Source organism: Epinephelus fuscoguttatus, linkage group LG1 (assembly GCF_011397635.1).
Source record: "Epinephelus fuscoguttatus linkage group LG1, E.fuscoguttatus.final_Chr_v1".
Classification (NCBI taxonomy): Eukaryota; Metazoa; Chordata; class Actinopteri; order Perciformes; family Serranidae; genus Epinephelus; species Epinephelus fuscoguttatus.
This window is the reverse complement of record NC_064752.1, coordinates 39109006-39124490: the sequence shown is the minus strand read 5'-3', so window position 1 is coordinate 39124490 and position 15485 is coordinate 39109006. Positions and strand designations below refer to the sequence as shown.

Here is a 15485-nt window from a genome sequence, read left to right as displayed (position 1 = left end):
TGGGTATAAAAAAGAAAACAAACATTCTGTAGGTCCTCAAAATCAGACTCTGATCCAGACTTTATCCCCTGTGACAGGGATATTCAACTTGTTGTGCCCCGGGGCCACTTTTGCAATATGACAGGGGCCAGTTAATAAACATTAATAATATTGATGAGTAAATTGTTACCGGTTTTCAACCTTTTGATGCAGCAGCCTTGTGCAGGTCAGGTGTAAGTAGGGGCATCTCAAGGATTTGAGGAGATTCTGGGTTTAGCTTGGACCTCTGTTAGGGGTCTGGGAGAATCCTCCCCTGGCACTCTTGTTTTTTTTTCTTACATAAAAATCTCTAATGCTTTTTATGCACTCTGGCACTTCATCTACACCCAAAGTTAAAAAGACATCCCCAGTGTGAATCCATATACACTGAACAAAAATATAAACGCAACACTTTTGTTTTTGCTCCCATTTTTCATGAGCTGAACTCAAAGATCTAAAACATTTTCTATATACACAAAAGACCATTTCCTCACAAATACTGTTCACCTCAAAGACCACACCAGCCCAGGACCTCCACATCCAGCATGTTCACCTCCGAGATCGTCTGAGACCAGCCACCCGGACAGCTGCTGCAACAATCGGTTTGCATAACCAAAGAATTTCTGCACAAACTGTCAGAAACCGTCTCAGGGAAGCTCATCTGCATGCTCGTTGTTCGATCTTGGAGGTGAACATGCTGGATGTGGAGGTCCTGGGCTGGTGTGGTTACACGTGGTCTGCGGTTGTGAGGCCGGTTGGATGTACTACCAAATTGTCTGAAACGCCTTTGGAGATGGCTTATGGTAGAAAAATGAACATTCAATTCTCAGGCAACACCTCTGGTGGACATTCCTGCAGTCAGCATGTCAATTGCACGCTCCCTCAAAACTTGCGACATCTGTGGCATTGTGCTGTGTAATAAAACTGAACATTTTAGAGTGGCCTTTTATTGTGGCCAGCCTAAGGCACACCTGTGCAATATTCATGCTGTCTAATCAGCATCCTGATATGCCACACCTGTGAGGTGGGATGGATTATCTCGGCAAAGGAGAAGTGCTCACTAACACAGATTTAGACAGATTTGTGAACAATATTTGAGGGAAATGGTCTTTTGTGTGTATAGAAAATGTTTTAGATCTTTGAGTTCAGCTCATGAAAAATGGGAGCAAAAACAAAAGTGTTGCATTTATATTTTTGTTCAGTATATATATTTAATTGTGAATTAGAAAGCACCCCACCTGGCAGGCCAAATTTGGCCCACAGGCCACAAGCTGAGTATCACTGCACTATGACATCACAAATTTGAGATTTACTACTACTTCTTTATTTCTCTGGCTTTGAGAGAGAGTAGCTCATGTTAACAAATAGTAATTGATCTTTCCTCTGCCATGGAAATAACATATTGGAATTCCTAATTTAAGTGATGTTCACCTTAAAGATAACAAGCTCTATATAAAGTAAATGTGATAACACCACTCTGAAATAGCCCATTCTGCATAATGAGTATTTAACTTTTGGTACTCATCAGTATATTACGTAACATTTCCAATACAGGATTTGTACCATAGTATTTCTAAACTGTACTACTGCTACTTTAACTTTTAATAAAAGAAATTAGATAGCCGAAGTTAAAGTGTACACGAACTGACTCTGTGTGTGACATTACAAGCCCAAGGCAGGTCTTTTAAGTGCACGGACTCAGCTCCATGACGCTTCGCCGGGGAGGTGGAGGCAGAGTGCAGCAGTGTGCAGCAGTGTGTAGTGTGTAGTGTGTTGGGACAGAGTGTTGCTCAGACAGAGGACGCAGCTGTCACATGCTATCAGAGCGGAGCCTTGAAGCTGACCTGTAGGATGAGGAATTGGGCTTAAACAACATTAATTATCAAATGGGGAACGCTTTATAAACGAACAAACTGCGAAAGAGTCGTTAGTGTCATCGACAAGAAGCTTTCAAAGTTGTGGTCCGCGCGGACGCACCGTTTGGACCAGAGCACGTTAGGTCGTTTGAATCACGTTACCGGGGAGACGGTAGTTAACGACGACGGGTGCCCCTGTAAAGACGTGCGGCTAACAGTGTTTCAGAGTTAAAGCCTCCGCTAAGGATAAAAGCAACAGAGTAATTAAACCAGACGGAGCTGAGGAGGACATACGAAGGCGAGGATCCAAGCAGCATGGTGAGTTCAGGGCCTGGGAGAGGGCACGCTAGCTAACATGCGACAACCTGTTTGCGTCCTTTATCACGTTTGACTCGTGCTGACTGAAGCTCCACCAAACTGCTTTACACCGCTCAAGTAACTTTACACTTGGTCCATTAATTGGCGTTTATGCGAAATATTACGTACACGGACAGTTACTGTGTGGTACTGTCAACCTGTCAAACAAATTAGTTGAGGTAAAGAGTGTAAGGAAAGGCCGGTTCTAACTGGTCTGCTAATAAACTTAAGCTAGTTAGCTAACGGCAGGTATTTATGGAGTCAGCGGTGACAATATGGTAGACGGCGAAACGCCAAACAAGCTCACCCTACAGACACGTGTCTTTGAACGTAACATGATGAATTGGAAAAAATGGCATTTCTCTTTACTACAAGTTGCTTTCAATGCATAGCTTTATTCATTTTTGTTTGGTGTGTGGCGACGAAGTTACTACATGTGATATGTGTTTAATGTTAGCTGTTACACAACTGTTAGGTTAGCTAAATAGCTATCAGAGTTCCGTGATAAAGGTCATGGCAGTACACCGTCGAGACGTCGACTTTGAAACTGGAAAAATGCGGAGATATGCAAGAAATGTAACATTCACGAACACATTATATCCAGAAACATCTATATTTAATCGGAAGTAAAGAGAAAGTATTTGAAAATCGTTGCATATGGTTGTGTGGGCACGTCGGCACCATGTGCTCTTTCTTCCCGACCCCCAGAGCAACGCAACTTTGCCTCAGTGCAAACACAGAGCTGCTGAACTGTAACCACATTTTGGACAGCAGACATGTTGACCTGAACATATACGGGACTGATTCGTGTATTGGTTAAGTAACAATAACTCTAGCACACTCGACGTTTTTCAATGGATGACAGGTCATAATGTCTCGTTCAAGTCACGCTGAGGCTCAGAGGCGGTCTCGCGCCATGTATGGTAACATGTGACTGTTTGAGGGCGGGGTTAGAGTGATAAGGAAGCCAATGACAACTGTGAAAAGTCATATGGGTTATTTGTGTGAGTCGAGGTGTGAGGCCTTTCAGAGATGTAAAACTGGTTTGCGAGATCTGGATTAACTGGCTTCATTCATTGGATTGGCTATGACATATTGTATGAATGATGTGGGGGCTAAATGCTGTTACTCTGAGCTATAGTGTTAAGTAAGAGTGATATTGAATGGCATGCAACATATGTCAACTGCTTTAATACCTTATTAGTTGCTTAGTAATTGAATGAGTTTTCTTCTGACTTAAAAAAAAAATAAAAACGTGTTTCACATGGATCTGATGCATGTTATTTGGTTGAAAATGAGGCATTTTACTGTGCAGAAATTTCCTTGCATATGTATTTAATAATTTGGTCTATGTAGCAGGAAGGTGTGTTCGTAAAGATGTTTGCATAGTGGCAGTTAAAAAAACACCACTATGTCACACTGCACAACTCTGTTCACATGATGATCCATTTGTTGTCTCTCCACAGTTCCACCAGTCTAGCCTCCAGGTCCAGGCTCCACTTTTGGAAGCTAAAAACAGTTTTGAATACCAGTTTCTCAGAATTACTGCTATTACACATGCCTGAAATCAGGTGCATAGCAGGGAATTCCACATATTTGAGTGTCAGACTTAACACATTACATTCGGTTGTGTTTCAAGGTCACAGTTTCAGAAACTCAAACTGTTTCTTATGACATACTTTTTAAGGTGGGAACTGAAAACTGTTTTCTGTAACTCATAGTTTATTCTTATAATCATGCAGGTTACCACAAAGGGAGCAGGTTTGAACCCAAATGCTAAAGTGTGGCAGGAGCCTGCCCACCAGAATGACATCCCAGAGGGGACTGAGGATTCTCCTTGGCCGTTGACCTACCCTCCTCCAGCTGAGATGACCAACGGTAAGAGCTTATTCTGTTCTGAGTGTGGAGAACTGACATTTATCTCCATCTTCCCCTAACATTAATTAGATATTAGATACCAAACCTCTGTCTACCCTGCACTACCTGACTATGAGTGACATATAGACATGCATAGTATTTATTGATCATTACCAAGATAATTGCATGTTAGGAATGGGATGATATACTATTTTTATTGTGATGAAATAACCCATTATCAGGACAGTCATGAATATCATGTTCACCAGCACCCAAAGAGGCTGTTGGGGACTATAAAAGAAACTCTGCAAAAATAGGCTGCATATGCATCAATGGTTGATATATTTTGTATTGGAAGATATGTCGCCATTTAAAATAGTTTTCAGATTGTTTGACTGTTTTTCAGTAAGAAGGATGTTCACTAAAATAGATGTGTGTCCTACCTGTGATGCAATACAAATACGTTTTTACCAAAATATGAGGTAAAGTGATTCTAGCATGTTTTATTATTGGGATTATTGGGATCATTATTAGGATAATATCACCAACTGCAACTCTTTTGGCCAGGATAATTGTAACATGAAATCTTCCCACCGTCCATTGCCTAGTACAGATAAACATGGTATTTGAGGAAGCTGTTGTAACTTTTGCCCTCAGGGTGACACAGCAAAGACAAAGCATGACAGAGTTTTGTTAGGGCACTGGATCCTGTTGTTTAAACATGGCAGTTATTTCACAAACATTTTCCTCTTGCTTGTGTCTTCTGTCTTAGGTTACTCAGATGTTCCCTCTTTGGGGGGAAAAGGATACGAAGCTGAGTATCCTGATAGCCCTGCTGACTATGCTCCTGTACCCACAGAGGGCATTGTGAACGGCACTGACCACCCTGACATGATGTATTTAGTCTTTGACCCACAATGCGAATCAGCCACAGATAGTGATGCTGCTAAGGAGCAGCCCATATCTGAGGAGAACCTAAGAGAGTCTTTGAAGAAACAGCTTGAGTTCTGCTTTTCTAGGTAAGTAGTGAAGTAATTTACAAATCAAGTTTTATTATACCACAAATTGCAACTCTTAATAGTGTTAATTCCTGTTCTGGCAAATTTCTTTCAACAATTAAAACTTAAAACAATGAAATATTCTGGATGGATTTATTTTTTTACACTGATCTTTTGCCTTTATTGCACTAGCTGGAGTGTATGTAGCTACAAGAACAACATCAGTAATTAATAATTTAATTACCTTTAAATGTTTTTTCATAACTGGAAAAAAACCTGTTCCCACTGTAGACTAAATTAGTATATTCTGAAGTGCCCCTGCAGGGGTGTGAATCTCTGGTCTAACAGCCATTGATTAAATTCAATTCTTGAAATGTGTTGCTATTTTTGGGTGACATTTGTAGTTGTTGTTTTTGGTGTTTGCAGAGAGAACCTATCTAAGGACCTGTACCTGATATCCCAGATGGACAGTGATCAGTTTGTTCCCATCTGGACCATCGCTTGCATGGAGGACATCAAAGCCCTCACTACTGACATGGACCTCATTCTAGATGTGCTGCGAGGTAACTGTGCTACCTGTGTTTATGAGAAATGCTTGCTGATTCACTGACACTTAAGTTAACAGACAGAATCCACATAAAACTTTCAAATGAATATACTGAGCTTTAATTACCTTTAATTATTTTACATTACCTAAGTGGAATGGGGTGAAAAATGCAGGTGTTAAGTAAAGGTTCTCTGCACTTGTTAATTGTGGTAGTTTCCTGTCCCAGTTGAATATGTCACTATCTTAACAAAGAGTATAAAAAATGGAAACACTGAATGATATTTCAAAGCGCAGAGGCCACGCACATAATATTACAGGCTACTGTTTAGAGCAGTCGCCTAGTAAACTGTCCACAACAGAGGAGATGGTGTGAGGATTCACCAGAGTCACCACTAACAATTGCAGTGTGTCACTGGTAATATAATCTCCACAACATGATGTTGCCATCACAGTGTGTTTCTGCTGATGGGTGGGGTCTTGTTGGCTATTTTGTCTGAGGTGTCCGTTTAGGGTTAGGAGCACATTCTTGCCTTTTGTGCTTACCACCTCCGACCACCGTTTGTCCACGGTGGAAACCCTGGAGGGTTTGTGTAGCTAATAGGGCTGGGTTTCTGTATTCGATACCGTAACTTGTTGACTGAAATTACCTGGCAGCAAGTAGTATCAAAACTTCTCCAGTCAAGTGATACCTGCATTTGATCCATTTTTGTGCCACAGGCGTCGTAGATTTAATGTGATGTGTGATTGGCCCCCTATCGCAGCAGTTACAACCCACACAGTGTGGTGTGGTGTAGTCAAATGAGTGTATTTGATGGAGATAGCAGTTTAACGTGCTTAAATGCCACCAAAACATTCCAAAGTATGGCTATAGTACACGCAACTGAATGTTTCCACTCACATGATGGTTGTCAAATAAAGTAAAAAAAAAAAAACGTATTAAATTAAGTACTCTATTGGTATCTGTATCACTTTAGGGGTACTGGTACTGGCATTGTAATTTTTTTAAAACAATATCCAGCCCTACCAGTCTGTAACTGTTTGCCATTCATGTTTTTTTTATCACCGGTCTTCTGTACAGGGAATGTTTGTGTGTTGATAAGGACACTGACCCAGCTTGCCAGAATTGCACTCAGATTTTGTAGTTATTTAAAAAAAAAACTCTTGTCAGAAACAAGAAAAAAAAAAGCTGCAGTGAGATGCATATCCACCAACGGCATACTTTAAGCTATATTAAGGGCCCTCGAGTTAAATCCAGATGATGAAAGCACTTGTATTTAGCTTGTGTCTTTGTTGCAGCCTCTCCCATGGTGCAAGTCGATGAAACTGGAGAGAAGGTCCGGCCAAACCATAGTCGCTGCATCATTATTCTGAGGGAGGTGTCTGAGACTACACCTGTTGAGGTAAAGAAGGTTTCATACCATATACTAAGTACATTCTGACAAAACAGCCATCTTGCTGTGGAGTTCAATTTTGTATGAGTTCAGTGTTGCAGACAGAAATGTATAATATGTGCCTTGCATCTCTTTCACAGGATGTAGAGGCTCTTTTTAAGAGTGAAAACTGTCCAAAAGTGTTGAGTGCTGAGTTTGCACACAACAGCAACTGGTACATAACATTTCAGTCTGATATGGATGCACAGCAGGTACGTCTCCACATTGATATACACTTGGCTTATTTTTGACCAACTTGCTGAATAATCTCAAGTTGGAATACAGTTATGCCTTTGGTTTAATGCTCATGTTACAATTTTTATTAGTATGTCATATATAATGCTCTCTATAACTGCAGGGGATGCACTAAATGTCAGTTTTTGACATTCAAAGCCTCTATTGAAGTTTTCAACATGAAGCAAGAAATTGTGTTACTTATTACAGCAACTTTATCTTGTTATGAGCTAATGACAAGTTTATGTTTTATAACTACTGGACATCACAGTAATGCCCTGGGAGTGAAGGGGGAGGAAAGCTTTTATTTTACAGTATTTGTGAATATTTGGTTCTTTTTCTCTTTTGTTCTCAGGCTTACAGATACCTGAGAGAGGAGGTCAAAACATTCCAGGGAAAACCAATCATGGTGAGTTCTGTCACTGAAATGCATGAGCAGTTGTTTACTCTTTTTAGTACGCTACCAAGTAAAGTTTTATTTCAGGCTGGCTCACGGCTCACGGCTCAGCACTGGTTCTATTTACGACAGTAGCATGGAGCCCAGCAAGCTTTGTGTTACACAATACTGGTTGTGTTGTCAGCTGTCACGTCACCACTGTCTGGCTAAGCCATAGCCCCAGGAATGACCTTGGGATTTGTGTGCACAGAGACTTGATAAGCAAGGAGGTGTTTGTCAGAACTGTTGCACACTCCTCTATCTCCAGACAGTTTCATATCCCTTCTTATCACAATGTGATATTTACCTTTTTGTGTTTTAGGTGTCTAATATATCCTTTTTCAGCTGGACTTTGACTTGACCTTGTGTGCCCCCTGATAAAACACATGAGGCTGTGACATGTTAATGGTCCCGTTTAAACCCCAGTGATGATCAGTATCGCGCTTGGAAGGACCCATATGCACTGTGGCTGGCTGGGAGGAACTTTTAATCTGTAGCTACTTATCAGTCTGTTGTATCTCTGCCTCTACGCTATGCCTCTACTCTTCCTCATGCTCTATTACTCTCCCTCTCCCCCTCACTCCCTCTCCCTCCCCCTTTCTTTCCCCTAGTCAGTACAGTGTTGTATGACCTAATGACCGTGGATTATGAGATCTGAGGGGACTATAGGACGATAGATTGTGCTACTTATACTGTAGGCACAGCAGAGGTGTGTCACGTCTTCACTCCCAGCAGACATACCTGATTATCTTCTTTCTTTCTCTCGCCCTCCCTCCAGGCTCGCATTAAAGCCATTAATACATTCTTTGGTAAGAATGGCTTCCGCAGTGTGGACTCAAGTGTGTACAGTCAGCATGTCCAACCACAGGCTCAGTATGGCTCCCCAGTCTACATGCAGCAGGTGTACAGCCCTCAGCAGCAGTACCCTGTATACCCTGTGGTGTCCCCCTCCTGGAGCCCTCCAGTCATGCCTTACTTTGAAACACCACTGGTAAGAACCTGAATGTCTTGTTCAGAATGTCTCCTAAAAATATAGATTTGAGTTCTTTTTTGTCCTCTAATTTTAGTTTGTGTCCACACACGGATTTATTGTATTGTTCAGAGCATCAGAGATACTTTAATGGAGCACGTTGTCTAATTTGATTTCCCACTGCTGTTGTGATGTTCAGGCACCTTTCCCACACAGCGGATTCATGAATGGTTACAGTAATCCTGGGAACTACAACGCAAACTCAAGCTCCGTCAGCACCCATCGACCCATGAGCAGGAACCGGTAGGTGCAAGTCACACTGAAATGATAACTCACTCATTCACAGTATTGTTGTCCAGTCTTAATTAATGCTCTTTCATGAAATATATATCACATTTGAATTACATGTCAATGATATTATATTGCCTAAAGTATCAAAATGTGCTTCTGACATTCAGTAGTAAGAATTGTGTCCTTTGTGTGTTCCCAGAAACCATGTTAAGGGTCAGCCTAGGACTGGAGACGTGCCCCCTTCTTCTTTGACTCCAGAGACCCTGATGGACGGCCTGTCTGCTTCCTTGAGTCCACAGCCCCTTCACACATCAGGGACGCCAACTGGCACCACTTCAGCGACAGCCTCTCTGCCTTCCTTCAGCCTTAAAGACATTTCTCCGCAGGCCATCATAGCCAGTGGATATCACAATGGGGCTACACGTGGCAGGTTAGTGAATATTATCCTGATTATTAACACTGGAGATGAAGATTTACAACCACAATGTGCCAGACTAATGCATATTGAAGTGTGTTATGTGTTGTGAATGATTTTCTCTGTATTTTGTCATGTCACTCTATGGTCACCTTTCAAAGTTATATCGTCTAGATTTTACACAGTTAATGTAAACATCTAAGAAATACAACTTGTTTTTGGCTTTCACATTCAGTTCCAGAGAAATTCTTTGCGATGTTTTTTACATGTAAATTAAACTTTCATATGTCAAATCTTGTAATGTAAAATTATGTCTTTTCACTGTAGGAGAGGAAGCCACAGAGGCATGAGGAGGAAAAGAGAAGACGAACATACTACAGTCAGTATATTTCCTCTTTTGCCAATGTTAAACAAAGAGTGAATTTCCTGTGTAGACCAAAATGTTATCTTAGTGTGCTATTTTGTGGTGAGTTTCACATAGTGTTGCTAATCTCACATTTGACTAAAACTGTAATGAAAATTCCAGAGGTCTGCCCCTGTGATGGAGACCAAGGTACCACCACAACCGAAGTTTGACCTGGCAACTTCCAACTTTCCTCCTTTGCCTGGATCTGTGGTCAGTATGCGGGGAGAGACTACGCCAGAGATGCGCCTTTCTGATGTTGTGCGTGGCCTAAAGGTGACCAACAAGGTAAAAATCTCTCTTTGAAACATTTCATCCGTGAGACTCATGTAAACAGTATTTGAGTTACAGTTGTGTAAATGCACACCATTTAAAACTCTTTATTTCAGGCTCAGAGCCAAGAGGTTAACGAAACCCGACACACAAACATGTCAGAAGATGCTGTAAGCAAACCTGATTCTTTGAGCCTGGTTGCTACACCTGAGTCTGTGACACCACTCACAGTGACACCACCAGTCTTAAGGTACAGTTTACCTCAAGTTAATTAAATGTCTGTGAATAAAAGGCGCATATACATAGAAAATGACTTATCTGTTACTTTTTGTGTCGATTTAGCGTTTGTCCTCCGGTAAAGGAAGAGGATAAAGCTGAACCTCCGGTTCCAAAGGAAGCTATCTCCTCATCCACAGAGGTTGCCTCCCCAACAGCCTCAGAACCTTCTCCCTCCACCTGCAGCCCGTCTGTCTCTACAGAAGCATCTTCGCCATCTTCCCCAACTCCAGCATCTCTGACATCAGAACTGGTAAGGTCTGCCTTCTTATCTGGAGTGCCACATTATCCCACAGCAACATCAGCTTACAGCTCCCTGTTGAGTAATAGTTGGCCCAATTCACACTACAGAACTTATGATTTTTGACTCGCTGACCATTCAGCTCTCGGAAAAAGGTGTTTAATGCTTTGTATCAGCTGTTGGGAGACACAAGCCAAGAGGCTCTCCAGTGCATTGCAGACACAACCCAAATATCTAGCCGGCTAAAGATCTGTGTTGGTGAGCTACAGCTGATGAGACCAGAAGACACTGGTTGAGGGGAACCCTGGGGGAGGGCTCACCTGTAACAATAGGAACTTATCTGTATGTGTTGTATTTGCAATATAGACCAAAGTTGTTGTTGCACTTAGAAAAAACGGGCTAAGAAGAGTAAAGATGTGTGGAAACAGGTTAATGTGTGAACATATATGCCAACGAGAAAAAAAAAAGTCTAGGGTGTGGTGTAACATAATTTCCTGTGTCACTTCTCGTGTAGGTTTTTGTGACAAAATGTAGTCTAAAGAGCTGACATTTGGCAGATGTAAACATTTACAAACTGGACTGGTATACCGAATTTACCACCTGTAGCCGCTACCGGGTGGAACATAATGACACCGTGTCCCGACAGCAAATGAGCATCAGACTGTCTCATCACATGATGAAACATCAGAGGTCTCTGTCCACACTGAATTCCTCAATTATGCACTTCTGTTGCTTCATGTAAACAAACCATGTACATACAAGATGTTTGCTTGAGATCAGACTGGAGATGCAACCACTTAAAAGATAAATGAGTAGCCTGCTTGCTATTGTCCTACGTTTGCAGCATTACTTTTTAAACAGAAAACATGTTTTTACATTGTGATACTACACAAAAATGACAAACAACATAGCAAACTACAAGTAGCTTAGCTTGTTAGTAGCAGGGGTCATTTAGCTCAAGAGAAACTTTCAGCTCCTTGGCTTTCTTTCTCCAACCAGCTGCCATGTTATTTAGGGTTTTGTAGTGAAATCAGGAGGTATTGGGGAAATAATTCCTCATCTTAACTTCTTGAATCAGCCGTTCCTCACCCACTTGAAACACGCTGTCTGACAAAAGTTCAGGTCACAACTAGGGGTGTAAATCACCAGCTTCATCATATATCGATTTGTTTGGATGACGATACGATGTTTGCCGATATCACAAAGTCTGTCACGATGCGATTTTGATTCGATTCGATTCAGGAGTCTGCGATCGATATGACGCGATATCATATGTCCATCTAACACAATCATTTACATCAACTCACAAAAACAACTATAATATGATTTGACCATTTTATTTCTGAGCTCTGTTTGTTGTTTGAGCGGAGGCACGCTTGCCCAGAAATGGTGACACAGACGTGCTATGTGAATTTCAAAATAAATGTGTATCTTTAAGATGACAATATGGATCGATCATTTTGCATCGATATAATCAGATCATTAATCAATGAATCTTTGTATTGATGTGGAACGATGTATCGTTACATCCCTAGTCACAACGACAGTGCCGTGTCCCTTGTGTTTATTTATGACACCTCTTATGTCGGCTTCATATCCAAAATGTTACCATATTGGTGTTGATCACATTGTCATATTGCTTATTATTAGTGCAATACATGTTGAATATAGTGCTGTGATGCCATCAGCACAGGTTGCAAATTTAGGCTACTTTTTAATTTGCCAAAACTTGTTAGAATGCCAAGTGCTGGTTAAGCGGGTTTGCATTACATCAAACTAGTTTTAACTCATATACCTGACCCGACTAGCAAAACCAGAAATCCACCAAACTTCTTTGATCTTTGCATCAGACTGTGCTTTTTTTTATCATAGCCAATTACATGGAGCCACAAAAGTATTATAGTCACTGTTTTAATGATAGAGTGTTTTAATATTTCGGTTTATAGGTCTTCAGGTGGTTTTTGTGTTTTATTACACATGTAATTAATTTGGTTTTCGTTTCTTTTTTGTTTCTGTTCATTTATTTAAAAAAATTCTCCCATTACTCTCTTACCAGGCAGCAAGAAAGCTCAGCTATGCAGAGGTTTGCCAGAGACTGGCCAAAGACCCTCCACCAGCACAGACACCCACTTCCCCTCCCCCTCCCCCTCCCTCCTCAGCCAGTCAGCCCCTGCAAGAGCTCAAGGTCAACGGGGTTGAGGAGTCTCGGCCCAACTCCACGCGCACTACACACAAACCAGAGAAACCCAGAGACAGCCGGCCTCCTCGTCAACCGTTACGCTCCTTCAGAGGAGCAAACAGCCAAGTCCGATCCGCAGGGTTGAAGATTCGGGATCAGCAGAGAGGCCTGTATACTGGCAAACAGTTTTCCCCACACCGGGGCGCCAGACGCAGCGGCAAAGAACAGAACATTCCGCCAAGGTCACCAAAATGACTACAGAAAGAGGAACCTCTAAAACATGAACTGAAACAGAGATAAAAACAATATATATATATATATGTAAATATATAATATATGTAAATAGAAAGATGAATATATTTCATTTAACAGACTTTTTCAAAGAATCTTAATATTGTTGCAGACCTAAAAATATTTAGAAAAACTTAATGTAGAGTTCCCTTTTTGGGAAAATACATATAGTCTGCTGACAGAATTGCAGACTTTTGGGGTAAAACATACTCTGCTGAGAGTAATGTTACCATGACGATCTCAAAAAAAGCCTCCAGAGATGGGCTAAATGTGTAGCGCACGCGTGTGTGTGTGTGTGTGTGTGTGTGTGTGTGTGTTTGAGCATGAGAGGAATTAAGAGGGATCCTGTTACTTTTAAATATACGGTAGACCAACATTTAGCAAAGACTGCCAACTTCCAAATTGACAAAAGAGGCACATTTGATTTCTTTTTGAGCGGTTATTGTTGGCATGTGATTCATCTTGAGGTTTTTTTTTTTTTGTTTTTTTTTTGTTTTTTTTTTAAAAATCAGATTTGTTGCGCGTTGAAATCAAGGTATATGAAAATGTATGAAATGGAAGAATCCAGGGCAGAATAATAGAAACAAAGGTGTGTGATAAACTACAGAAGGTTTGAACTTTAAGTAGTTTGTAGATAATTATTACATAAATGTTATTTTGTTAAATGATGCTGGTGTATACTATGTTACACGTTTTCAGGACATTACAGTGTGATGGTTATAATCCTTAAGTGTTTTTGCAGCAGTTGTTTCTGTGATGCAGACATCAGATCAATACTACTAACATTTGAAATAAGCCCTGCATCCTAACTGGAGTACATCTGCTTATTTCATATTTGCAGGATTGTATCAGTGATGTAACTCCTGTTCAAAATCAGTATAGCTTGTAAAAAGAGCGTGAGCAGTGATGAGAACAGTAGTCGTTTGCTACATAACCTACTATTGTGGGGTTTTAGCTGTTAGCAGGAGAAAGACTGTCTTTCATGTTTTATCAGATGTCAGTAATGCTGGTGTGCATCTCAAAAAGCAAGATTAATGAGTTTGACGGCTAACTTTGGTTCAGGCCTGGGTTATGATATGGATCCTTTTAGGAACGTTTTTACAGTAGGATGGTAGGTCTTGAAAGCTAAGCGGTCCTTAATTGGTGACTAGCTTCTGCATGTGTATTGCTAAAACCTAATGGATGATGATGTGAGGGACCTCAGGAGAAGAAATTAGGATTTTTTTCCACCACAGAAATCTTTGGCTTCTTCTTGATAAAGGTAGCTACTCGATGGTTGGTGTTTAAAGTTGACTGTCTGAATCATCTGTTTTGATGGGACACATAAGGCTTCAGACAAGCGTAGTCCTTCTGGCATAAACCACTTTTTGTTCTTGATTTTATAAATGTCTATTTGTTGTAGCTTTCCTCGAGCGTGTGTATATACTGCTGTAGATGAGTTTAATTTTCTATCAAGTTCTGTTTTTCTTTTCATGGTATTCAATGTTTGTGTGATGTTGGAAATTTTTTTATGTAAACTGATCTGAGAAAAGTGGCTTGATAATTGACAGCTAACTGAATTGGACACTGATCAGCCACTCGTGGCTCAACAATAAGACCTGTACCTGTAATGGTGTGAATTGAAATGCACTATTCTTTTGATCTCAAGGCTTTTAATCATTACAGCAGTAAGAAACGGAAAGGTGTTACACAGAGATGTACAGCTGGAGCTTAAATGTGTTCATAAATGTTTTTCTTTTTCATCTGAATAGTTTGTAGTGTTGCAAATGGAATTCAACAAAAGATGATTGGAAAAAAAAAATCACATTTTCATGATTAAAGTTACAAAACATTTTGCCTTAGATAATTGTTTGGAGTCCTCTGCTTAGGGACTTGACTGCAGTGTACAGTATTGTGTGTCATGTAATCAGTAGTTCAGTTGTCTCCTGTGTATATGTGTCTGTGTAAACTTGTGTGTGTGTGAGAGAAAGGGATTGCTTCTGTTTCAGACTACATGGAACTGTTATTTCAAACCAAACCTCTAGTGCCTTAACAGTCTTTAATATTGGATAAAGAGTGCAAGAGATGTGAGCACATCAATTTGTCTAACTGTACAGGGCTGGTTAGCCTGTTGTCAGAATCCAACATTATCAGTAAATGACACTGGGAGACATTAGATCCTGCCCAGTGTTAATCTCAGTTTATTGTGGGTGCAGCTGCAGGGCTGGGGCTGGTTGGAGTGGAGCTTAGTGTGCGTGTGTGCATGCTTGTTTGTCCATCGTGTTAGTTTGTCAATGCAATTTCAGTCTTATATCAGAATCCTGCTTGTAACTCACTAACATGGGACTGTAGTTTCCAGCCAAGTACACACTGGTTTATTAAGTGACTATTTTATTGCTGAGCCTGAAGTATGAGAATAAAGATTTATTTTTCA

At 40.7% G+C, this 15485-nt stretch overlaps 1 protein-coding gene across 1 annotated transcript; it reads left to right on the top strand.

The window, feature by feature from the left end:
• Positions 1 to 1787: 1787 nt before the first annotated feature.
• On the top strand, positions 1788 to 15481 carry larp4ab (La ribonucleoprotein 4Ab). The gene is made up of 15 exons (XM_049583246.1): positions 1788 to 2192; positions 3974 to 4109; positions 4861 to 5107; positions 5513 to 5649; positions 6930 to 7033; positions 7165 to 7275; positions 7653 to 7706; positions 8512 to 8724; positions 8903 to 9006; positions 9194 to 9424; positions 9737 to 9788; positions 9936 to 10100; positions 10202 to 10335; positions 10428 to 10614; positions 12659 to 15481. The coding sequence occupies exons 1-15, from the start codon at positions 2190 to 2192 to the stop codon at positions 13034 to 13036; spliced, it is 2256 nt and encodes a 751-aa protein (XP_049439203.1). The 5' UTR covers positions 1788 to 2189; the 3' UTR covers positions 13037 to 15481.
• The last annotated feature ends 4 nt before the right edge of the window (positions 15482 to 15485 follow it).

Coding starts and splice junctions, on each gene's coding strand:
- larp4ab (XM_049583246.1), top strand. Junction 5,108..5,512: donor CTTGAGTTCTGCTTTTCTAG/GTAAGTAGTGAA, acceptor TGGTGTTTGCAG/AGAGAACCTATCTAAGGACC. Junction 7,707..8,511: donor TCCAGGGAAAACCAATCATG/GTGAGTTCTGTC, acceptor CCCTCCCTCCAG/GCTCGCATTAAAGCCATTAA.